The 25080-nt window shown below is 40.1% G+C and overlaps 2 protein-coding genes across 3 annotated transcripts; one reads left to right on the top strand and one right to left on the bottom strand.

Moving 5' to 3' along the window:
• The first annotated feature begins 1476 nt into the window (after positions 1-1476).
• On the top strand, positions 1477-5278 carry LOC113050634 (thymidylate kinase-like). Its single transcript, XM_026213829.1, has 5 exons — positions 1477-2023; positions 2346-2454; positions 4449-4539; positions 4743-4940; positions 5025-5278. The coding sequence occupies exons 1-5, from the start codon at positions 1771-1773 to the stop codon at positions 5133-5135; spliced, it is 762 nt and encodes a 253-aa protein (XP_026069614.1). The 5' UTR covers positions 1477-1770; the 3' UTR covers positions 5136-5278.
• Positions 5209-21962, bottom strand: LOC113050632 (cysteine protease ATG4B). Of its 2 annotated transcripts, none has more exons than XM_026213828.1 (13): positions 21882-21962; positions 20046-20147; positions 19909-19980; positions 19712-19804; positions 19529-19630; positions 9248-9320; positions 8982-9061; positions 8054-8253; positions 7829-7907; positions 7332-7477; positions 6162-6218; positions 5982-6072; positions 5209-5872 (listed from the first exon to the last, which is right to left on the bottom strand). In XM_026213828.1, exons 1-13 carry the CDS (start codon positions 21889-21891, stop codon positions 5799-5801), a joined length of 1179 nt encoding a protein of 392 aa, XP_026069613.1. In that variant the 5' UTR covers positions 21892-21962; the 3' UTR covers positions 5209-5798. The 2 variants fall into 2 exon arrangements, with proteins under 2 accessions (XP_026069613.1, XP_026069612.1); XM_026213827.1 differs by having other exon boundaries at positions 19706-19804.
• Positions 21963-25080: the final 3118 nt, after the last annotated feature.

Here is a 25080-nt window from a genome sequence, read left to right on the forward strand (position 1 = left end):
CCTTACTGTCTCATCTGAGCCAGATGTTGTAAAATGTTTTACACATAGTTGTGCTCATTGAGAGGAGGCACGTGAATGTTTGGAGCACACAGCAGCAGCAGCCAAATTGTCCCACACATGTGTACCCCTGATCTTGCTTCATGGTTGTGTGATTCAGACAGCCATCATCATGGTAGATACATGATTGTTAGAACAAAACGTTTAAATAAAGATTTGTTTAATCTGTTGTTGACTTGTATGTATTTATTGTGGTGCTATCTTTTATACATTCTTTTAATAATTTAGTCATGTTTCTTGTTGTTGTCAGTAAATAAAACCTAAATATTTTATTCATGTATTAATTGCTTGACTGAAAATGGATGTATTCACATCAACTGCATTTGTTTAACTAGTGTATATTCATGTATAGCTATGTCACAACAAAAAAATGATTTAGCTTCTTTTACTAAAATGTCATTTTAAGAAAAAAAGTAATATAATTATTGGTTGGCTTTTATCGTTATTATTGCGTGTAAGTGTTGGGGTGGGCAAAAGATGTAATTCATTGCGGGCTAATCTTAATTTTTAAGTAGCCTAGTAATACTTACATTTTTTGAGTATAAAATCAACAGTCTTCTCCAACGGCGAGATCTTCTAGCAGCTGATCGAAGTATCTTTTGTGCAGATATTTCAGTCGCTGAAGGAAACTGTAGTGGACCGTTGAGTTAGTGATGCAATGAGTTAATGCACCTACACCTGTTCCTCTTTTTTATTATTTTTGCCGAAGTTATAATTTCATAAAATATCAGGGTATCGGGATGGTTGAAGTATTCTAATTAATTAATTCCCTTGACTTTATGCCTCCACGTCCAACCGATTGCCTCATAGACAGTAAAAGATTGTCTGCGAGCTTCTCCTTCTGTCTATACGGTAATTTCTCTACTTTTTTTTTCTTTTTTTTTTCAAGTATAGGTCTCTGCAAGAAAGTAATGGGAGTTACAAGATCAAGGTGTTTTTACACCATGATACCTGATTGGTTGATGTAATAGTGACGTTAGGTTTAGGGGTGGGGTTGAGTAAGGGGGATCATTTAGATTGCATGATTCAGAAACACCCAGCAGTTTTAAACCACCCACATGGTGATAAACGCCCACTTTTGCTCTGCAGAGACCTAAGTCTCTTTTTTTTCGGTAATTTCTCTACTTTGCGACAGAGAGTCGCTGGTTATGACGTAATCATTAGCCTAGTTTTTACAAAAACTGCTTCTACGGGACCATAACGTAAGATACAAGGTAACGGAGCCTTGTATACAGTTTCGTGTTTCTTTAGAAATAATTAATGGACAAATGGAGTCTTTAAACGCATCAGATGCAAAGTTATTCGCTGTCAAAGTGACGCCAAAATGAATGGGAGTCAATGGAATGCTAACAGCAGGTGGGGGTCTGCTAGCCAATGGCGGCGCCCAGGAGTGCTTCAAAAAATATGAAACCCTGCCTGAACCCTGCCCCCCTGGGTAATTCTCGTCTGCAGGCAGACCCTTCTTGAAATCGCGGGACTCAGGGTTGCCGGATTTTCACAAGAAATACCGCGCAAACGCGTTTTTAGGGGATCCACAGTTAAAAATCGTGTTCCCTAGGGTAAAATGCACCTTTTTTGGCGGGGTTCCCCTACTAAAATTCGCAAACCTGGGGATCAATATCACGTTATTGGAGTCACAACAGTATTAAAGTAGCCCAATTCTGCGGAAAATCCGTGGACTTGGCAACAGCAGAGGACGATACGAATTCCCGGATGTTTTATTTTTTTGAAAGAAAAGTACCGCGTAGAGAGATAACGAATGTGAACGATTTGCTAACCATTGTCAACACTTGCTCCCTGTTGTTCTTCCTTTTTAAAACCGCGTTTTTAAGAGCCATGTCTTACAGAAGAGGAGCTTTAATTGTTCTTGAGGGAGTAGACAGAGCCGGGAAAACAACGCAATGTCAAAGACTTGTGCAGGCGCTACAGCAGAGCGGACAAGCGGCAGAAATGATGAGATTTCCAGGTCAAATGTTTCCCCTTCTTTTTACCTATCCCATGTAAACCATTCTGTGAAGCCCTTACCTGGACATACTCTGATATGTTATCTGAAATATTCAAATGATAGTGAAGAATCTCAAAATCAAAAACGTAAGAGTGAGCCGTGTCTAACTAGTCAACATGAAAGGCTAAATAGAAAATAATACGAGACATAATTTGCCTGGATTTTCATGATATCAGGAAGCCTGTGATTTGGCAGCTCACTTGGTTTTGAGACATGGCCTTAATCCATGACTGTATTATTTTTATTTTTTTGTATTGAGGCCTTTTTTATTGTTGTTAAACAGACAGAGCCACTAAAATTGGTCAGCTGATCAGTTCGTACCTGGAGAAGAAAAGTAATCTGGAGGATCATACTGTTCACCTGCTGTTTTCTGCGAACCGATGGGAAATGGTGTAAGTTATCACTCAAAGAGTTAATTTCACATTAATTCAGTAGTGCATGAATGGGAATGGCTCGATATATTTTTCATTAAAGGGTCATATGATGTTGTTAAAAAGAACATGATTTGGTTTAGTGTACGTTAAGTTAAAGGTAAAAAAAAAAAAAACATTTTCTCCAATGTACACTATTGTTTCTCCTCTATGCCCCGTCTTTCTGAAACCTGTTGATTTTTACAAAACTCACTGGTCTGTAAAGCGATGTGTGCTATGATTGGCCAGCTATCTGGTGCGTTGTGATTGGCCAAAAACCTCAAGTGTGTGACTGAAATTGTATGCCCCTCACCATAGTGTGATGCTGTGTTCCGACCGGAGCGACGAGACAAAAACATTCAAACGCATAATAAACGAACCATTTCTTGCATCCAGTGGGGACATAATTACTGATTATAATGACTGTCTTTTTATGTGTTGTGTATCGTGCAGTGTAAACATAAAACCACGTCTGCATTTGTGATTGGAGAAATGAAAACAACAAGCGCTACTCTACACTGCTCAAAACTCGCGTTTGAATCATTAGTGGCAAAATCTTTAAATATAAAAAACGTACTACCAGTCTGTAAGTCAGAACAGCAGGCATTGTAGGCTGCTCTCCCAAGAAACACTCCTCCATAAAATGCGCTGCACATATCTGAATATTTGGGTTGAACTGTTCTGGAAAAGTGTTGTAAATAAAACTTAACCAATGATTTCTAGTCATGTCCTCTTTTGGAATGCCAAACAAAGTAATTACGCTTTCACAACGAAACACAGCATCACACACTGCCAGCTAGAGAGAGCAGAGGCCAGCTTGAGAACATGGACACTACTAATCCGATCGTAACAGGACTAGAAGCACAATCAGAATAAAAAAAGTCACATGTAAACACGTCAATCAGATTGAATTGGCCAGATCCGACTAAAATTTTGATCGGATTGTAAGGGGTGGATAATCCCTTTTTAATGGGAGCGAGAGGACATGTAAACACTTGAACGGATTAAAAACCGAAACAGGAAAGTACTGCGTATGTGCAGTGACGTAGCCATAGTGTAATGACGAATGACGCTCGGAACGAGCTGTTCTTCCTGTTCCTGGTGACTAAAGTGTCATAAATATGTGTCCTGTCATTATAAAACTCCCCTTTCGCTCAGCGTATGTGAAGTGGAACAGAACCACGTTTCACCCATCCTTATTTAAGACTCTCATCAAAAGATGACTAGTTTTGGGTGCTGGAAGGGACACTTTCACACCTATTTTATTCATGCAGTGTGTGCATTTCCAAAGAGTAAATCCGATCAGAAGTCTGTGACATGTAAACGTGCATATCAACCTGAACACTTTATTTAGCGTTCATTTAAACACTATGTTCGGATTCGTCAATCAGAATGAATTCAATCCGATGGAATTAAAAAAGGTGTCCATGTAAACGCACCTAATGAAGGAGCTTATAGCAAACCACATGTGACGACCCTGGGCTGAACTCTGCTTTGTCCAAAGTGAAAGCCAATCCGGCGATCCACAGCAGGAAGTTGATGCATCTTCTCAGCGACGAGCAAGGATCAGCTCTAGGCATGACGAAGCACATATCTTCCTCTTTTGGCCAAACATAGCCAAACATAGTTTTGCTTTCACAATGAAACACGCAGCATCTCCACAACATCGCGGCCTAACAACAACAATACTACAGCAAGAATAAAAGTTACACCTTCTTTCTTTGCATGAACATGTGGGCGGTATGCAAATCTTCCCACACAGTGATGTAGACGTGGGGAGTGTGTTTAAACGAGCCGTTTTAGGAGGGAGTGGCAAGTCTTAACTTTTATAAAGAATATCTCTTTGGATTTGAGACTTTAGTATTTGACTTTACGCACCAAGAGCTTGTAACCCTACAAAGAGAAAGGAAAACTTGAAATCGAGTCATATGACCTCTTTAAGTTGATCAACCAATCAGTCTGTTTTCTTTCTTCAGGCCTCTGATCAAACAGAAGTTGGAACAAGGGATCAATCTAGTGGTGGACCGTTATGCGTTTTCAGGAGTGGCCTTCACTAGTGCCAAACCTGTGAGTGTTACAGTTACTCCAATACAGGGAAAAAAATATGGTATTCATTTATAAAAGATCATAAAGATTATTGTTAATATTATAAATGAACAAATAAATATTATTTTGTACTAAATGCTGTTATTTTGAACTTAATATTAATCGGAAATTCAGATTAATTTCATTCAGAAATTCATTAAGTTGTTTTCTATGTAAATGTTCAGGGATTCACTCTGGAGTGGTGCATGAATCCAGATGTGGGGCTTCCAAAACCAGACCTGGTGATGTTTTTGCAGCTCAATCCCAGTATGGCAGCAACCCGTGGAGAATATGGAATTGAACGGTACGAGACAAGCGCTTTCCAGCGCAAAGTTCAGCAAAGATTTGAAGAGCTCATGCAAGATTCCTCAGTCAATTGGAAGGTGAGTTATTTTATTTTGTAAGTTTACAGTATGCAACTATCTTCAAATTAGTTTAATCTCTATCTTTTGGCTTTCTTTCTCTAGGTAATTGATGCTGCAAGGACCATAGAGGAGGTGCACAAAGATATTAAGCTTTTGAGTGAAGACATTATCAGTTTAGCCGAGAATCAGCCAGTTGGAGAGCTGTGGAGGTGAATGGAACACCGGTTCTGAGAGCTTTTCGTTTTTCACTTTTTCTGTCACAATATGTTGAACAGAAAATTCATAATTGTATTTTAATTTTTTTAATCATTTGATAAATAAATACTCAAAATAAATGTGTGTACAGAGATTTGAAACATCAAGACAAAATCATTCTTGTATAATTACACAGCCCATCGCACCCAATCTTGGTGGTAATGGTAACCTTCATTGTCATTTACAATTTCATACAGGTCCAAAATTTCACTGACTTTCATTGGTTAAGAGTAAATGCTAAATCAAATCTGATTAGCATGTCTCCTGACCAAAACCATAAAATGCGTTATGGCAAACCCGCGTTTTAAGTTAAGGGGGTAAAAAGGCACCATATCACTTAAAAAATAATCTGTAGTGTTAAGACTCAATATGGATGCACATAAATGCAATTAAGTAAGTACGTACTGATGATCCTGACTGATGAGTGCCTGTGACCATGACACCTGACTTCGGCTCACTCAGGGTGACACAGAGCAGTCAGCATAACTGGTTAAGAAGAAAGCGGTGTGTTTGACGCAGGTGACTATGCCACAGTGGCTTTGAACGTCAACGGTATTCTTCTCTTTCCTCTGCAGAGGCTCTACCACGGAATTGTGAAAGTCTGGCAAATGCAAATGTTCTTCACAAAGACAGGATTTCAAATTCTTCATCCTCGGAATCAAAGAAGCGTGCGAGCCTGTCTGAATCCGAGAAGTCTGTTGAGGAAAAATGTAATGAATAACGGTGTGTATTTATAGAACTCTTTACGAGCTCTTTTTGAATTCGGAATCTATAAAAAAAAAAAAAAGCAGTATAAGAGATTACCTGGAGTGAGATTAAGTACATCTGCGCTTATTAGATGAGATGGCTGACTGTCTACCAATTCAAACATAGGAAGACCTCTACAGTTTGAAACCTGTACAAGGGGAAAACAAAAGAGTTAACTAGAGGTACAAATACGAACAGAAGCTATAAAAATTTAAAAGCAATTTATGGCTTAAGTACCTTACGAATTTGTGCACACCAGTCATCAAAATCATCCTCTGTTTGACAGAAGAAGCCCTGATGGACAACATTTGGCATAATTGATACTGTTACTCCAAGGAAATTAGTTTTTCTTTTTTTAACAATTCTTTTGAACAATTCAATCCAAAATTTTCCTAGACAAGTGAGAACACATTTTACACTTTTGATCAGACAAGTGTGGGGAAAATGGGATGATAATCCAAGAATAAATACATATTTTTCTTTATGTAATAATACTATAAAATGTATAGCTATATCACGTGAATCAGTTTTTTACATGTATTTTGATCATGATTTACTAGATGATCCAGAGTGATCTTTATAATTGCATAATTGCATACTCTATGCACATGCACTACCGTTCAAAGGTTTGGGGTCGGTATGATTTAAAAAAAAAAAAACATTTTTGAAAGAAGTTGTCTCTTCTGCTCATGAAGGAATCATTTATTTGATATAAAACAGAAATAGCATTAAATTTTAAAATAATATAATTGTATTTAATGTATTTTAAAGTGTTTTCTGCAGCCATTACTCTAGTCCTCAGCTCCTTCAGAAATGATTTTTAACCTCATGATGATTTGGTACTCAAGAAACATATCTTTTTAATCATCACAGTTGTGCTGCTTAATATTTTTGTGGATACCATGATACATTTGTATGGATTCTTTGATAATCAGTAAGTACAAAGGAACACAATTTATGTGAATTAGATTATTTCCGTTACAATATAAATAAACTGTCACATTTGATCAACTGAATGCATTCTTTTTTATCCTAATCTAATTTTTATAATGGTACTGTAATTTTTGACACATACATCATCTTTTAGGGTAATTAAACAGCTCTGGTCACGTGAATGTTTTATTTAAGTTCACTTAAAAATCAAGAAATCTGGAATTGCATTTATTACTGACAATTATGTGTAAAGTACATCATCTTCTGAGACCATTTAAACTGAAAAATAAATTTTGGTCATAATGTTAAATGTTATCCTAGAGTTATACTGGGCAGCTATAAATGATACTGAAATTAATAATTTGTGTCTTCTACACAAGACAGGAGTAATACACTTACAAATACAGGATTCAAAGTATGTGTGTGTGTGTTTATCTTAAAAACTCAGAGTTTCAAGAGTTAAGCTCTACTTACAGCGGCAATGGAGGGGTCAAGCTCACAGATGTGCATTCGGCAGGGAGGGTGCTGGCAGTGGTAGGAGTCGTCTGGGAACTGTCCATCTTCATTTGGGTCCACAGCCGGCTGAGTGGTATGGGGGTCTAGATAAATGAGCTCATCACCTGCAGGTTGCATCAATGAGAAAAGATAATAAAGCCGTTTAAAACACAATACACTACCATATAACATTTAGCATTTATATAATCTGTACTAAACCAGAGATAAACCATCTAACTACTACTACAGTATTACAGCAGTGGTTTAAATAAACCTAATTTAATTAGCTTCTACCAAGTAAACTGACAAATTTGTGACAAAATACCATAGATATTGATTGGGCACACAATTTTTTGTTTTACTTTGCCATCTGAAATATGTATGTCATCTAAGAAGAGACAGGTAAACCATTTTGGGTTGTGATTCGCCAATTGAAATCGGACTTTTCTAGGTTTAGCTTGAAGAACTCTGCTTACCTACAAAGCCAATGAAGTAGTGAGCACTGTTCGGCTTCCCACCTATTACTCCCAAAGACTGAGGCATCATGAAGCATTGCTGTGGATAAGACATGAGGATAAAGTCCAACAATCCGCAAACTTGAATAGATGGTTATTAAAGCAATTAACAGATGAAGGCTTACTGAACTTAACAGTAGAATGTTTTATCTATTCATAATGTCACAGATAATGTTATAGATTTACCTTGAGTGGTTCAATATAAGCTTCGTTGATGTCACTGAGGCCAAGTCTTAGTGGAATCAGCAGAACAAGGGGTTTCCACAGAGCCGTCTCCTCTTCTACCAGAGCACAAGCCCCCTCCAGATCACCATTCATTTCCAGAGGCTCTTCAGAAACCGCACATGCACCCCTGTCGAAGTCCAGCCACGGCATACACAACCTCTCTACAGACAGCAAAGAAAAAAACAGTCATTTTCTCTCTCAGCTTTGAAAGAAAATAAAAACTATTCAGCCTCCAAAACTGCCCCCCCCCCATTTATTGTCTCAATTTATAATAGCTTTAGGCACTTTTTGCCCAGTTGACAATGAATGTTTACAAGTGCAACTGTAATTGAGCTACAGCAGGTTTTGCATAGTTAAGTCACAGTTGCCATCTTTCTGTGAGAGTACACAGACACAATAATGTGTAATCGAATATTTGAGGGATTAAGTACATCTCACCTTGGTCTTTTGAAAAAAGCAATGTCAAGATGCACTACTATAACATTATCTACTGTATATCTGACTTTGCAAAAACAGAACTGGCATGATTTCAGTGTTTAAAAATTATTAGCAAATTATTGTTTTGTTCCAATTGAAAATAACTCTTTGAGTAGATGCCACTGATAATTATATCTATGGGACAACGATCTTTGAGCTGTTCTATAAAAAGGATTTTTCAGAAGCTAAATAAACATTTTAAAATTAACTTTTTCATTTCTGCAATATTGCCCTTTAAATATACTGGCTAATTGTATTATGTTTTTACTCTAACAAGAGTAAAGTATGGTCATCTCAAATCCATTCCCAAAATTCCACAAATTCCCCTCTAAATTAGTGCGGAAGAAGCAAACACTAATGTCTGCAGATTCCATCTAGGCATACTTAAGAGACACTATAAAAGAGAGCTTACTGATTTCCTCTATGACCACAGTATTATCCATAGCTACATGAACTGCCAGTCGGCTCCAGGAGTCAAAAACTGCCAGTTTTCTAGATGGGCACAAAATGTAATTGATTTTATGCAAAGACAATAAAGCAAAAGTAATTTATTTCAGGATTACTAAGCTTAAATAACATTTCCCAGTTATAATGTTACTAAAACTCACAAAACAAAAGGATCCTTATTTAATAAATAATAAATATATATAAATATTTCATTTTTACTGGCCAACTTACTTGAGTACCTGTGCAACTGTATTTGGACCATACCACTGGCCTATAGACTTGCCCTCACCAACACCCATTTGAGCTGAGGAAAACAATAAGTAATGTCAATACAGTAATTTAGAATCCGAATCAGAAAGAGCTTTACTGCCAAGTGTGTTTACACACACACACACAAGGTGTGCAAAAATAGCAATATATTAATAAAATATATAGAAAAATAAAAATGCCAGTAGACAGAACTGTGAATGTGCATGTGTGATTTACAGATGAAAGTTTTGATAAGTTATTTACAGATGTACAGTCCTGAGGTGTGTTGTGTTTTGTTCAGGTGGGATATGGCCTTGTGTCTGGCTATTTTGGTACTCAGGGCTCTGTAGCTCTGGCCAGAGGGCAACAGTTCAAGGAGAGAGTGTGCTGGGTGTGAGGGGTACAGCGCAATTTTCTTAGCCCCTTCCTCACTCTGGAAGTTGGGCAGAGGGAACAGTCCTGACTGTCCATTGTTGTCTTCTGATGTCTGATTTGGTAACTGAGCTGAACTAGACCATTACAGATGAACACAGGAATACTTTATAATGAGAGCACTATATGTAATTATCTATGAAGATTCGGGAGGAGCGCGTCAGATACTTAGCCTAATCATCACAGGTGGACCACAATCAAGTAATCAATCCCACAGTATAAATATCGCTGACTTACCTCTATCCATTGACGGTTTATCAGCATGCTGGTTCGCTTCGTCAGTCACCTTATCACAGACCCAATTTTCGTACCAACGAAGAGCGCTAAACAGGGGATTTATAAGACCCGTTGCTTTTGCCGGACCCGAGATCATTTCTACCCAGCCAAACACGGCCGTTGAGCAGCATTAAGCGTCATCGCGACAGCTGCTATCCTCGCCAAGCCACACATCGTGGCCAATAGACCGTGCAACTCCGAGCTCGTCTTGCTCGATAGACGATCGTGCCGCCCGAGACCGAGCTCTCGTAGAGCGCTGGATTGCAGCAGAAAGAATCCAACCACGGCTCAGCCTTTCACCACGGCGTTCCGGCCGAGTGGCAGTGTGAGGCCGCTTCCTCTAGCGGCGCAGACTAATACATTTCCAGGCGAAGACGCTAAAAAAAAAAAAAAAAACAGGTTCTTCTTTTTCTTCATTGGATTTTTACGGCAGTTCGCATTCAAAGTGTTGCATCTAAAAGCAGTTTTGCGGCTAAAGTTTTGTTAAACTACGTCTTGACGTAGTTCTGTCTTCTAGTAGCGTTTTATGGCGGTTTCGGCAAACCAACGTAAAGGTGCATTACCGCCACCCGCTGATCCGGGGTGTGGATCCCGCATAGATTTGGGCTACAGATCCACCGTTCCGTCGGATGATGATGCCACTTTTAACCACGAAGCCAAAGGCATTAGGTTAGATTATCGTAATGCCTTGTTCTCAGGCCTTCCAGCTAAATCGTTGAGCAAGCTTCAGTATTCTGCCGCACGCTTGTACTTCTCCTCGCGAACACATTACCGGTTCTTTCACAATTACACGGGCTTCCCGTAAACGTGAGAATTGATTTTAAAATTTCTATCTTAACATACTAGGCACTTCATGGGACTGCACCTGAGCATCTTTGTGAACTCATCAGTCCTTATATTCCATCACGCTCTCTTCGCTCTACTAACTCTTTCACTTCACCAGCCATAACGTGAGCTAAAGACCATGGGGCAAAGAGCCTTTTCATATGAAGCCCCTAAGCTATGGAATGTACTTCTTCTGCACGTCAGATATGCACCTATGTTGGGTCACAAGTCACATTTATTCAAGACTGTCTGTCTTTAATGAATTGTTGTATTGCTTTTGGCGTTCGTTTCTACAAATAAAATGCATTCTTATTATTATTTACTATTATTGTTACATTCGCCTTACCGCGCACGTTTAAACCTCGCCGAAATGATACAGACATAAGTTCAAAAAAAAAAAAAAAAAAAAAAAACTTAAGTCTCTGTATAAAAGCGCCTGCTAAATGCTTAATTTAATTTTAAAATTTTAATTTCCATGCAAGTCTCCTGGTAGGACCAAATCATTTAGGGACCTATTTTACCATTCACTGGCGTGATCACTCAAAATTAATCTAAAACGCATCTGCCCTCGTGTTTAGATGCAGGATAGCAAGTGTGAGTAAAATTACCATCGCCTTTTAAGGACCGTAATACGAAAAAAAAAAAAAAAAAAAAAAAACCGGAAAGTAAATCTCTTTAGAAACCACTTGGAAGCGAATAGCACATAACTGCTGTTAACCCATTTGCTGCAAGCATCGCCAACGCCCCCAGTCTACGTTTCATTTTTACAGCACGTTAAACATCACTCTCTTACTTGATCTGGATAAACCGCGCATCAATTGAAGTCCAAAGACTTTGGCTTTTATATTTGACCAATATTTCGATAAAACATAATTCCAGTGATTAATTTTCCATCATGTCAGGAAAACTATTCCTATTCCTGAACGGTAAACGTCAAAGTGTTAGCTCATGGACAAATGTTGATCATGGATCTAGTCAGAAAGAATCATGAACAGAAACATCTTTATTTTGGGTATATAATTTCTGCCTCCATGCCAAAAATGGGGGGTGTCTGGTAAGGGGTTAACGTTACTGCTATAATCATGTCTTTCGGTACAACGCCTTAAAAAGACTAAACATGCTCAATCGTTTCCAAAAGCCTCTGTTTCCACAGTCCATAATACAACGTGAAAACAGCGTTCCAAACGTATCCGCTCGGGAGTCCGTCTAAAGAGCCCGGAGGCCAAATGAGAGGAAAGATGCTTTTCCAACAGGAACATAATAAGGTGGACAAGGCCTGAGGAATTGTCAAATCAGGCAACAAATTGCTAAGCTGGTAACACAGTAGGCTACCCATCCATTTTTAGCTTGCCCCATCAAATATTACTAACACTTTTTACTCTTCCCACAGCCAACATCTACAGCAGCCGAAGCAAGTAGCCTTTTATGTACCTCCTCACTGCCGCAGCAGTGTCTGCTCCCGCAGAAGCCTTTCCTGTACCTCCCCACCGCCGCTGCAGTGTCTGCTCCCGCAGGAGCCTTTCCTGTATCTCCCCACCGCCGCTGCAGTGTCTGCTCCCGCAGGAGCCTTTCCTGTACCTCCCCACCGCCACTGCAGTGTCTGCTCCCGCAGGAGCCTTTCCTGCATCTCCCCACCGCCGCTGCAGTGTCTGCTCCCGCAGGAGCCTTTCCTGTATCTCCCCACCGCCGCTGCAGTGTCTGCTCCCGCAGGAGCCTTTCCTGTATCTCCCCACTGCCGCTGCAGTGTCTGCTCCCGCAGGAGCCTTTCCCATATCTCCCCACTGCCGCAACAGTATCTGCTCCCGCAGGAGCCTTTCCCGTTCTCCCCACTGCCGCAGCAGTGTCTGCCCCCGCAGGAGCCTTTCCTATACCTCCTCACTGCCGCGCAGTGTCTGCCCCCGCAGGAGCCTTCCTACACCTCCTCACTGCCGCGCAGTATCTGCTCCCGCAGGAGCCTTTCCTATACCTCCTCACTGCCGCGCAGTGTCTGCTCCCGCAGGAGCCTTTCCTACACCTCCTCACTGCCACGCAGTGTCTGCTCCCGCAGGAGCCTTTCCTATACCTCCACACTGCCGTAGCAGCCCCACTGCTGTAGCAGCGTCCGCTCCCGCAGGAGCCTTCCCTACACCTAAATATATATATAAAAATAAATAAATAAATAAATAAATAAAAAAAAATAAATAAATACCACACATCACCTCTGCCTAAAGGCATGCAATGCATCCGAGCTTGCGGTGATAGCATCATGTATCGACAATAGCCAAGACGATATTAGGCCCATTTTCCAACCAACGTTTTTATAATAATCATTAGGCGGCCTACCTTAAATCGGCTATCAAACTGCTCCGTTATCCCATCTCAGCACTGCATTTCCCGCTCGCCCGTGCTCTCAAAGGATGATGTGAGCCCGTAGGTTAAAAAAAAAAAAAAAAAAAAAAAAATTCACTGGACAAGCAAGATGACCGTAGTGCCGACTACATGACCTAGCAGTATTTAAATATAGTACTTATACTTAATACCAGTGTATCAGTACGTCCGAAAGTATATATATTTTTGATTATTGGTGATTCCATAGGCTCTTTTCGTGCACCTGCATGGTCAAAATGGTAAATAGTAAGCTCAGAAAGTATAAAGAATCTTTCTCTTACTCCACCCATGCACGATTACATCGTCGATATGTACCATCGATCTCACGTGCTGACAATGACCACATTGCCGATACATGGCACCTATTTGGGGTACACTGGCACAGGAAATCCAATTTATTTTTGCACTCTTAATTTCGGATACTATGACTGCACCAAGATTTTTTCGGACTCATTATCGGAAGCAGCTCATTGGATTTGCTAAACAATTATTCAAGTAAGCCTCACAGCGTCTACCCTCGTAGACAAATAAATCTTTAGTATCGAACTACTACAGGCCTGCCAGGCCCTGCAAGAGGGCTCCCGGTTGAACCAACCTTTGCCTTCTCCATTCAACTATCAGCAAAGCTTACTCGTTTGACATCGCAAGTATTACAATCCTGCCAGATGCTTTCCCACTTAATCAATCTTGGACTTTGCATCCGACCACCAGCGAAGCTTACCCGATTAAAATAGGCCGATTAACCAAAAAAAAAAAAAAAAAAAAAAAAAAAAACGACATTTACCTATCGAACACCAATGAGTACATTGCAGCCCAAACAAATTTTCCCTTCGATGGCAAGATGTACCCATCCAATACCGCAAGTTACGCTTTCGCCGAACACTAACGAGCTCTTCGCAGATAAAACAATCTCAATTTTCCCTCCGATGGCTGGAGAGACTACCCATCTGGTGTCGCAATTTTAATAAATATAATAAACAAAAATAAAAATAAATATAGAAAATAAATAAATAAATGATAAATAAAAAGACACCGGATGCTGGCCATAGCCTCCCGACCAGATAACCTTACCTTTTTCAATCCTATGGCCGGCAAGGCTTCTCTCTTCGATGCCAAGAGCTTGAGCTCCCATCGGATGCTGACGAGAGCCTCCTGGCCAGACAACCTCACCTTTTCCATTCTGCGGCCAGCAAGGCTTACCCGTTCGTTGCCAGGAGCTCACACTCCCTTCGGACGTAGGTGAAAGCCCCCGGCTACCTGCTTTTCCATTTCTGTCTTTCGTACGGAGAAGTTTACCCACCCAACGCATGGAGTCAAGGCTCCCATTGAACGTAGGCGAGAGCTTCCCGGCTAGACAACCTTACCTTTTCCGTCCTTTGGCCAGCGAGGCTTAACCGTTCTATCCGGGAGCTAAGCTCCTGTCGGACGAAGGTAAGAGCCTCCCGGCCGGACAACCTTTTCCGTCCTTCAGCCAGAGAGGTTTACCCGTTCGATTCCTGGAGCTAAGCTCCTATCGGACGTCGGTCCGAGCCTCCTGGCTAGACAACCTGACCTTTTCCACCCTTGGCCAGCGAGGCTTACCCGTCCGATGTGAGTGCTCCCATCGGACGCCGGCGACAGCCTCCTGGCCAGCCAACCACGACCCTACTGTGTGTTTCAGGTTACTAACCTACAAGCAAGCTGCTTAAATGCTGCAAGTACCTAACACACAATAAACTCTCCTTCCTTCCTATGGTCACCAAGGCTAAACCGTCTCTTGCCAGGAGTAGCAAACTCCCTTAAACGCAGACGACAGCCTAACGACCACGCAAACTTACCTTTTCCAACCTACGGCCTGCGAGGCTCACCCAGTTTGTCCCCGCCGGACGCTGGCAAGAGCCTCCTGGCCACCTATCGTTACCTTTTCTGTCCGCCATCCGGAGAGGCTTACCCGTTCGATGCGCGTGCTCCCTTCGGACGCCGGCGAGAGCCTCCCGGTTAGACAACCTTACCTTTTCCTTTTCTATGGTCAGCGAGGCTTACCCGTTCGATGTGTGTGCTCCCTTCGGACGCTGGCGAGAGCCTCCTGGTCAGACTTGCTTTACGTTTCCACCCTACGGTCGGCGAGGCTTACCCGTTCGATGCGTGTGCTCCCTTCGAACGTCGGCAACAGTCTCTCGGCCACACAACTTACCTTTCCATTTGACGGTAGGCGAGGCTTAACCGTCCGACGCCACGAGTCTCGTCCTCTCGCCAAATCCTGCAAAAAAAAAAAAAAAGAAAAAAAGCTACTCTCACATCTTTTAACCCCGTCTGGCGAGGCTTACCCGTTCGATGTTCTGAGTTTGAGGCCCCATCGGATGCTGCGAGAGTCCTCCCAGTCGGGTTTTCCTTTCCAACCCTCCCCGTCCGCCGAGGCTTACCCGTCTGTCGCGTGCGCTCCCTTCAGACGTCTGGCGAGAGTCTCCCGGACGGGCCTATGCTTGCCAGCCGCAAGTGAATCTCATCCAGCCGATGCCGTGAGTCGGGATCTCCCTTCGGATGTTGCCAGAGTCCTCCTTGTCGGCTGGCCCAAAAGCTTTTTATCTGCCTAACCGAGAGGACCCAGACGTCCGTCATCCTGAGTCTCAATCTCCTGTCGGAGGCTTCATGGGCCCTCTCGGTCAGCGTTAGGCCCTTCACCCACTGAATAGCAGGGGCTATCAGCCAGTAGGGCCCGTACGCCGACACCGTGACCTATTCCGGTCGAGGCAACTCGGGTCCTCCCGGTCGGGCACCACAACCACGCCGCTCCTCCTCATCGGCCGGCAGGGCTCACCGATCCAACGCCAAAAAACTCCAGTTGAGCATCGGCCCGAGCCCTACCGACCGGGCGCCAACAACCACGTAGTTCACTAGCTGCAGCTGGTAGGGCCTACTCTCTCAACGCCCAAGTCGCTCCCTCCGGAGTACGTAGGCCCTTCCAGCCTGCCAACGAGATAACTTCTCAGAAACCAAATCAGCCCCCGCCAGTACTCTGCTTTTTGGGGGGCATTCTTTAAACTGGCGGCTGTCCTCCTGTACATTTGCCTTTTTGGGGGGTACTCTAGCTTCGGGCAATTCCCGAGCTCGGAGCCCTTCCCCGGACAGCACGCCAAATACGCATACCATACCTCAGCTAATTATATGTAAGCGTGAACTAGTGAAATGTAATTATCTATGAAGATTCGGGAGGAGCGCGTCAGATACTTAGCCTAATCATCACAGGTGGACCACAATCAAGTAATCAATCCCACAGTATAAATATCGCTGACTTACCTCTATCCATTGACGGTTTATCAGCATCCCTCCTCCACCCCATCTCCTCACTTCAAGTTCACTTTACAATATACGGGGAAGGGGGGGTACTCTAGCTTCGGGCAATTCCCGAGCTCGGAGCCCTTCCCCGGACAGCACGCCAAATACGCATACCATACCTCAGCTAATTATATGTAAGCGTGAACTAGTGAATGTAAAAAATTGTGTTTCGCTGACGTTTAGTGTTAACTATATTTTAATCAAAACATAAAAACATTATTTACCCGCTTGTCTTTGTGAGGCATTTGTTAAACATTTTTCCCTGTGTGTTAACATCAGTAATTATGGCTGGTGAATGTCTGACTTGACTCAATGTATTTTGCCCCCAAACATATGATTCGAATATCAGCAAGATTCGACAATTCCGATTCGACTATGAAAGTCCTTCGTAGGGGACACCCCTAAAACATTGTGTCAACTTATTTCACAAGTATGATGAACAGCGATAGATGGACGGACGCTGAAGTGCAGGAATTTACAGCAAATGTAGCACTGCCAGTTGTCGTTGGAGATTCTTAGTCCTCCTTTCCATTCTTTTAATCGTTTTACGTACACGTCAACATTCCATGTCCATTGTTGAAAAAAAACTGCGCAACACAACAAAAACACAGCTCCGTTTACAGCATCCTCCATCCTCATGTTAAAGTTGTTCTTCTTTTTTTCCCATTGTTGAACGCTGCACAAATAACGTTGGGTTATGTCACTTTCTAGTACACACTGTCAGTGCGAATGCAACCCTTTAAATGGTACTGTTAAATAGTTTGCACAAAATCTTCCCAGTACTTTAGTACTTGTACATTTAGTTCTGGACTGGGACTAGGGATGTCCATTTTAACCAGTTAACCATTAAGAATTTTGACCAATTAAAACAATCAGTTAAACGGTTAAAAAAGTCATTTATTTTGAGGAATTTATAAATATATTTAAAAAAGTTTGCTGCATGGTTAAAATAAGCCTACGCTACGCACATTTACCCCCCCCCAGAAAAAAAAGGTTTTAGAGAAAGAAACAAAATATCACAAGTCGCGTTTTATAATTTAATTCAGAAATAGGCCTAATGCCGGAGCGAAAAATGTTTACAAACATTAAGATAAACACTTTAAACACAGCTAGGCTATTTTAGTTCATCTCACTCCATAACAATCCTTTCAATTAACATTAGGTTATTTAGAAAAGAACAAGAATTAAAAATATAGAAGAGATAGCAATATTAACAACAAGCCAAAACGAATTAGTTTAGGCTAAAACAAAACAGAAACCAAAGTTGGGTCTCTCACAAAATCAAATGTTTCCGTATTTGTGATGTATTTGAATGCCAAATTATTTTTATTATGTACTTCACTCACATTTTAATATCCATGTAAAACAAAATGTTTTGCATAACATAATGGCAGTGCAGTGATAACACTTAACGGCACAGATTTGACTACATATTTGAACTTAACAATGTTTTTTTTTTTTTTCATGTTTGATTGACTATATTTTCTTTTAATGAACAGGTTGCATTGTCAAGGTAGCAAAGCTTAACTGTGTAAAACTTAACATATTTTATTTCAGTGGAAGAAACTACTCCTATTAATCAAAAAGATAATCAGAATTGTCAAAGATTTGCCTTTATTTGTGTACTTAAAAAAATCACAATCAAATCGGCAGTAAAACACATTAAGATCATCAGCCAGTTGTTGATTCTCCACAGACTGTGGGGGTGGGCTCTTATACTTAAGTGATGTTGCTCAGACCAGTCCATAATGACACTGGGTCCTTGGCTGAAAACTGTTTTTCAGCTTTTTACAGTAGTTTTTTGTAGCCACTTTACTCTCCTTTGTGAGTCTGTTCCTGGCCTGGTTATAAAAGATTGTATCCCCACTTCTGTAAGCATCCTATTTGGTATGACAAACCTGTTTGAGTTTTACCTGTTACAGTCTCAGTGAGCTCGTCCAGATTGGTGGCAGCAGCTCCAAAAACACTCCAGTCAGTGCCGTCGAAGCAGGCTTGTAAATCCCACTCTGCTTCTTTAGTCCATCTTTTTACAGTCCTTATTACAGGTTTAGCTGATTTCAGCTTCTGTCAGTAGGTCGGTATAAGATGAACCAAACAGTGATCAGAGAGCCCCAAATGCATCCTTCATTGTGCTGTAATAGTGGTACAGTATATTACGGTCTCTGGTGGAACATTTAACTTGCTGTCTGTATTTTGGCAGTTCATGGAAAAAATTGCTTTACTAAAGTTCCACGCATAATTAAAAGAGAGTACTGTTGCTACATTTCAGTTATTTGTTCGGCCAGCTGTTGCAGCTCTGCACTTACGCATGTAAACATTCACAAGAATGAACGAGGAAAACTCCTACGCCGAATAAAAAAGGTTTAGAGTTCACGAAGAGTGCCTCTTAATTAGGAGAGCACATATTCTTTAGTTGTTACATCTGAACACCAACCTTCATTTAAGTAGAAACATCGCTAGTCCACTGCTTTTTGTTTTTCCCGTTAATTCTGCGATTCGATCCGCTTTGAACAGCTGGAAGCCAGGCAGATGTAGCGTGTTATCCGGAAGGACTTCACTCAGCCAGATTTCAGTGAAGCACAATGCAACCGATTGTGCAAAGTCCTTGTTTGTGCAAGTGAGGAGAAGGAGTTAATTGGTTTTGTAAGGAAGGGATCGGAGATTCGCTAGATTGATACTAGGAAGCACTGTTTGGAAGCCGTGTTTGCGGAGTTTAACCAGCGCACTGACACGCTTCCTACGTTTCCATTTGAGCATGCGTTTGAGCAGGACCGCTGCCCCCACGACCAGAACAACCAACAAAGTGTCTGAATAATCAAAAAACTGAAAGATTTTGTCTGGTGTGTTGCCTTATATCTAGTAGTTTGTCTCTGGTAAAAATGATAGTAAAAGAATGACTAAACACAGAACAAACAAACAAAAACAGCAAAAGAGCTCCAAACCATGGAAGCCATAACGTGGCGCCATCTTGTTGTTGTTTTAGTTTACCCTTGAAAATAGTTACTTCAACACTATTCCTATAATATTCAGGTAGATGAGGAGCAGTACCTATTTGATGGATGGAATAATAGCTGTCCTTCTTGTCAATGAAGGCATTGAGAATACTGATATATTCTTCTCTCTGCCGCTGACCTGGACTCCATCTCCAGTCTAAAGAATAAATACAACCATCTCAGAGAACAGCAGACGCCATAATCACCAACCATGTAACACAGGTAGTCTTACCTCTACCTAAGTGCCTGCAGATCAAGGCCTGCCCAAGAATCATCTGTCCACATCGAAGCATGCAGCCCCAACCAGTGTCTGAAGTGGGACCAATGCCACCTGCAACACCACATCCATTAACAAACCATCTGTAAAACTAAACAGACTATTCAGATATGCATTCCTTGGACAGTAAGATCAGGATTGAGGACTATGACTCTCACCAATTGGCTGAAAGTTCCTTCTGTACGTGAACCACAAGCGTGAGGTGACATCTCCCAGAATCTCTTCCTTCTCTAGGACATAAAGAACATCATGAAACAACTAAACACAAAACCTTCAGTGTCTCCTACTTCATTACCTGTTAGAGCGCTGAACTGCTTTCCCAAAATCCAGACAGGCTCGGAGGTCTCTGGGAAATCTTCGATCTCTCCAAAGCGCAACGAGTCATATGTGAGAGTAGCTGTTGAAAGAAAAGCCAATGATGACCAACTGGAAGTTCAAATTCTAACAGACCAACAGAAAGAATTTTAATCAAAGAAAAACAAAGACATCATTTTGGACATCTTTTCAGTTTTTTTTTTTTTTTAGTAGGCTCAGCCATCTATCTATCATTATCCAAACCTTTTATTTATAAAATATTTTATATAAAAAATATGAATATAAAATATATAATATAAAAATATATAATATAAAATATATTTTTTCCAGTTAAAGATATAGTTTCATGAACACACAACAAATCAAGCATGTATCTCATTTGTTTTTAATTATGCATTTTTTTTTTGATTTATAAGCTTATGCTTTATGAACAAATATGAATTAATAATGACTAATACTATATACATTAAATAAATATAACCTAGATTAATAGTAGTTTATAATTTATTGTTGATACCTAATCCATTAACTAATATTAACAAACTGAAAGTTATCTTAAAGTGGTACCTGATTTTATAACTAGTTTTACTGTTGTTGTTTACACTAGTTATATCAGGGTGTACAGTGCCCTCCATAAGTAATGGCACAGTAAAGACAAAATTGCTTTCTCTGCTGTGGAGTCAATACATTTGCAAATATGATTAAAATATTAAAATATGACAAAACTACAGAATGTAACATTTAATTATTAGGTCTTTCGACAAATACATGTTTTACCAAATAAAAAGGACAGCACTTTTAGAGTTCATCCCACTATATGTATTGGAACAGTTGAATTGAAGGCAGATGTAAAAGACTAAAAGCTAATATTTAGTTGCAGATCCCTTGCATGCAATCAGAGCAGTGTGTCTGCAACCCATAAACATCACTCACACCAACTCTTGGTCTTATATTTTTAAATGCTTTTCCCAGCCCTTAATGCAGCCAATTCCAACTGTTGCTCATTTTAGGTTGTTTCTCTCTTTAGTCTCCTCTTCAGCTGGCAAAATTAATGTTCAATTGGATTTAAATCTGGAGATCAATTTGGGTAATCTAAGACTTTACATTTATTTTCCCTGATAAAGTCCTTGAATGAACTGGCAGGGTGTTTTGGGTCATTGTCCTGATCCAATATGAAGTGCTTTCTAATGAGTTTGGTGGCATTTTCTTGAATATCGGTAGCCAAGATGATTTTGGACCCTTCCAAATTCATTCTGCTACTGCCTTCATACATTAAGTCATCATTAAAATGAATAGGTCCTGTACTAGAGACAAAAATGTATGCCCATGCCATGACACCACCTCCACCAAGCTTTACAGATGAGGTTGTATGCTTAGGACCAATTGCAGCTCCCTTTTTCTCTTTTTCAAGTATGCAGAATTTGATAAACGACATCTACAACCTCCCTAAAGCATTTACAGCTGAACGGTTTATTCGTGAGTTGGAAGGCTCCTGTGATGTCCACAAACGCTCAAGGTAGGAAGCTGACTGGAGTCTAAAGCACAGCCGATAAAGCCTAACAGTTTTCCCGGGTGGCCGTGGCATTTTGGTGCAGTGACATCTAGAAGACAAAACTGTGTCCATCCGTCACCTGACAGCTGACTCTTCTGTTTTATGTCCAGCTGGCATCTTTAAGGACAAATTCCGAAACTGTAGAGACCGCCTCTCCAATAACAGGCGCGTGCTTGGTTGACGACGGGAGAATTTAACTTTTTATCAATTTCATGACAGCTCGAAATAAAATACGAAGGAATTGTTTTCCTGCGGTTTTCTTACCTGCATCCATCCCGACAGCGATTCAGCCTATCTTGTTTGTTGAGTGCCCCTTACCACTGACGAATAGAAAATCACTTCCGCCTTGGTCAGCACGCCTCATTACTGTGATAGCTAATCAGATCACTTCAATGAATTTGGTGGTCTTTTTGTCCTATAGAACTTCTTCGAAGGCGTGACATTATCTGGAAAGCGGATGTAAACAAGGGCAATCCCACATTAACGCGGAGAGGAGTGTAGCGCTACGTAAATGTACATATGCATATTGTACATTAATATTGGAATTTCTGGTTAGAAATGTTTAGTGTCCAAGATATTATGCTATTTCTAACATGCTCTGGCTTGTATTTCTGTCGTGTTGTTGTGTAAAAACTACAGGTATAGTCAAGTAAATAGTAATACATGAGCAGACTTTAACTAAACAGTAGCCTACGCCTTTGTACGCTGATTATTAAATTATTACACATCATCTCTGTGCAGCCCCACACATGACATGCAAGAAAAAATAAATAAATTCTGCACACGATTTACTAATTCGTTCCCTCAATGTACTAAAACGTGCACACGATTACTATTGCGTTCAGTCGATTTGTTAAATCGTGCGCACGGGGCTCAGTAGAACAAGTGTGTGATAGGTCGCGAACTTGTCATCCTTGTGTGTGTGTGTGTGTGTGTGTGTGTGTGTGCTAATTTAATTAAAGTTAAAAACAATGTACATTGTTATCCAAAATAACGTGTGAAATGGAAAATATTGTTTTCCAGTGATAAAATATGATCAGCAAGTAATAAGTACCACATCGTTCATTTTTGTAATTTTGAATCTGAAACACACATATTAATTCTGTAATTGTAATTATTCTAAAGACTTTGAGTAGCAGGTATCGATGATTTTTTTATACGTTCTACAAAGTAACTAAAATAGACGAATCTATGACCCTCTTTTGGACTATAATACCCTTTGTTATTCTGTCTTGTGCAAGTAACTTTGCTTTAAATCAATAGCATTTAAATAACCACATGCCTGTAGTTCCACTCAAAACCACGAGGTGTCAGTGAGTTGACGCAAATTGGAATTATTACGCAGAAAGTTCAATTATAAAGAGATAGCCAAGTTAACAATGTTACTCAATCATCTCAGACAAAATATGCTGGATCATATTCCGAAATATTTGCTTTAACACAGTCTATCATAATCGTTCATTTCTTCCAATAGCTACGTAAAACACACTCACTTATGCTTTGTTACTAAGCCAATCATTTCTGTGTTCTCAAAGTTTTTTTGGTTCTGGGTAAATGAAACCACATGTTGAGAATGATCACCATAGTAACAGGCACGTGCACAGGTAGGGCTCAACCTGTGCAGAGCACATGCCCTTTTTGCCCTTACACTCCGAAGTGCCCTTTTTTGGTGGTGTTTTTTTTTTTTTTTTTTCAATGCTATTGGTCACCCTTTACGTCTGTCTGTCTGTTTTACAAATATTTAGCAAATGAAAGTTCTTAAAACGAGCTTGTGTAAATCTTATTCGATCCTCAAGCTGTCAGTAAGCTGATAACTCCGCCCCCTCTATATTAATAGAATCAACTGAAGTTCCACAGCAGCCGCACAGTAGACACCAGCTGAGCTGAACAAAGTTTTGCGGAGGGTAAATAAATATCTTGTTGTTTGAATAAGTACTACTAAACACTGTCTATAAAGGCTCATATTTTATTTATTTGATGTCTGACTGACTCACTGACTGAGACATGTGGGACATCGCCTGAGAGAGAGGGCTAGCATTTGCCATCTAGTCATAGCCAATACATAGCCAACACTTAAAAAGCCTGTGCATACAGTAGCATTTCATTTTTTATAAAATGCGATTTTGGCCAAATGCATTTTACCACAGGAAAAACTGAGCGCTCCGTCTATATAGCTACAAAAACTATTTTGTAACCTGTAGTTAGATGAAAATGTAATGTGATGCCAGCAGCGGCAGGCGCCGTCGCCGTTTTAATGATGGGCAAAAAATAAATTAATAACATTTGAACGCATTCGCTGGTCAAAAACTATATATTGATAAGTAATAGTAATAAGTAAAAACAACATATAATTAGTTTTTACCATCGGGAAATCATAACAGGTGCGCCCCCGCGCTGTTTCGTACTGGAACTTACACAAAGCGACGAGTGATCCTCGTCACCTAGATAACTATATTTCTCCTAGATAACTATATTTCTAAGAAATTTCTTCTTTGATTTATGATTGCTGATACACTTAATTTATTAACATTTATGCTAATCATGTTATGGTATACTATATAGTGTAATATGTTTACAATAACTGTTTTCTATTTGAATATATTTTAAAATGTAATTTATTTTTGTGATCAAAGCTGAATTTTCAGCATCATTACTCCAGTTCAGTACTCTTCAGTGTCACGTGATCCTTCAGAAATGCTTTTCACTGCAACTGTACTTTTCACACTATTTTTATTTATTTTTTCATTGCTGGCTTATTTTATTTTAGTAGGCGGATACATGTTGGATATGTTATAGTAACGGTATGGCTATAGTTTCTTTTAACCTCTTGAGACCCTGTGGCCTCATATGAGGACATTATATTTTTGTGAATTTCTCTGAGTCTGTTCATGCCACAGTTTTAGATCTGGATGTCCTGTACAGAGCACATTCAGGGCTTTTCAGAGATACCAAATGATTGGATGTTTCACATGACCACTCCCTCTCCTTGGTCATCAAAATGTCTGAAATTAATTTAGTGACACTCTTATAGAAATATGATAATATTTCTATAATATATTGTAGTTATCATTTAAATCTTTCTAATTTTTAAATTCTGTGTCATAAATCAACATCTCAGAAATATGTTATGGGGTTTCAAATCAAAATATGACTTTCTGTTACTAAACAGGACATTGATTTCATACATGTCCTCAGATGAGGACACCGGGACTAAACGCATGCTTATGACGCATTTTTGGAGACATAACAAATGAATAGAGAAAGAAATTATATTTCAATATTCTATGAAATATTATATATTATTATGAAAATCTTGACAATTATTACTCACATTATTACACTTCTTTTTTCATTACATGTTGCCCCAAAAACACATTTATATGCAAATTAGATTTAGTTTATAGATACATTGTATATAATTAGAAAACCCATTAATGGTAATTTTACACACATTTTGCAGAAA

The sequence above is a fragment of the Carassius auratus genome, chromosome 31 (genome assembly GCF_003368295.1).
Source record: "Carassius auratus strain Wakin chromosome 31, ASM336829v1, whole genome shotgun sequence".
In the NCBI taxonomy this organism is placed as follows: Eukaryota; Metazoa; Chordata; class Actinopteri; order Cypriniformes; family Cyprinidae; genus Carassius; species Carassius auratus.

What these genes read in the sequence shown, in the direction of transcription:
- LOC113050634 (XM_026213829.1), top strand. Translation starts at nt 1,771, where the DNA reads ATGTTTTATTTTTTTGAAAGAAAAGTACCGCGTAGAGAGATAACGAAT. An exon ending in GCGAACCGATGGGAAATGGT is followed by an intron (nt 2,455 to 4,448) that starts GTAAGTTATCAC and finishes TTCTTTCTTCAG; the next exon opens with GCCTCTGATCAAACAGAAGT. An exon ending in ATTCCTCAGTCAATTGGAAG is followed by an intron (nt 4,941 to 5,024) that starts GTGAGTTATTTT and finishes TTCTTTCTCTAG; the next exon opens with GTAATTGATGCTGCAAGGAC.
- LOC113050632 (XM_026213827.1), bottom strand. An exon ending in GCAGTTCAGCGCTCTAACAG is followed by an intron (nt 19,981 to 20,045) that starts GTAATGAAGTAG and finishes TTTATGTCCTAG; the next exon opens with AGAAGGAAGAGATTCTGGGA. An exon ending in AAGGAACTTTCAGCCAATTG is followed by an intron (nt 19,805 to 19,908) that starts GTGAGAGTCATA and finishes GTGGTGTTGCAG; the next exon opens with GTGGCATTGGTCCCACTTCA.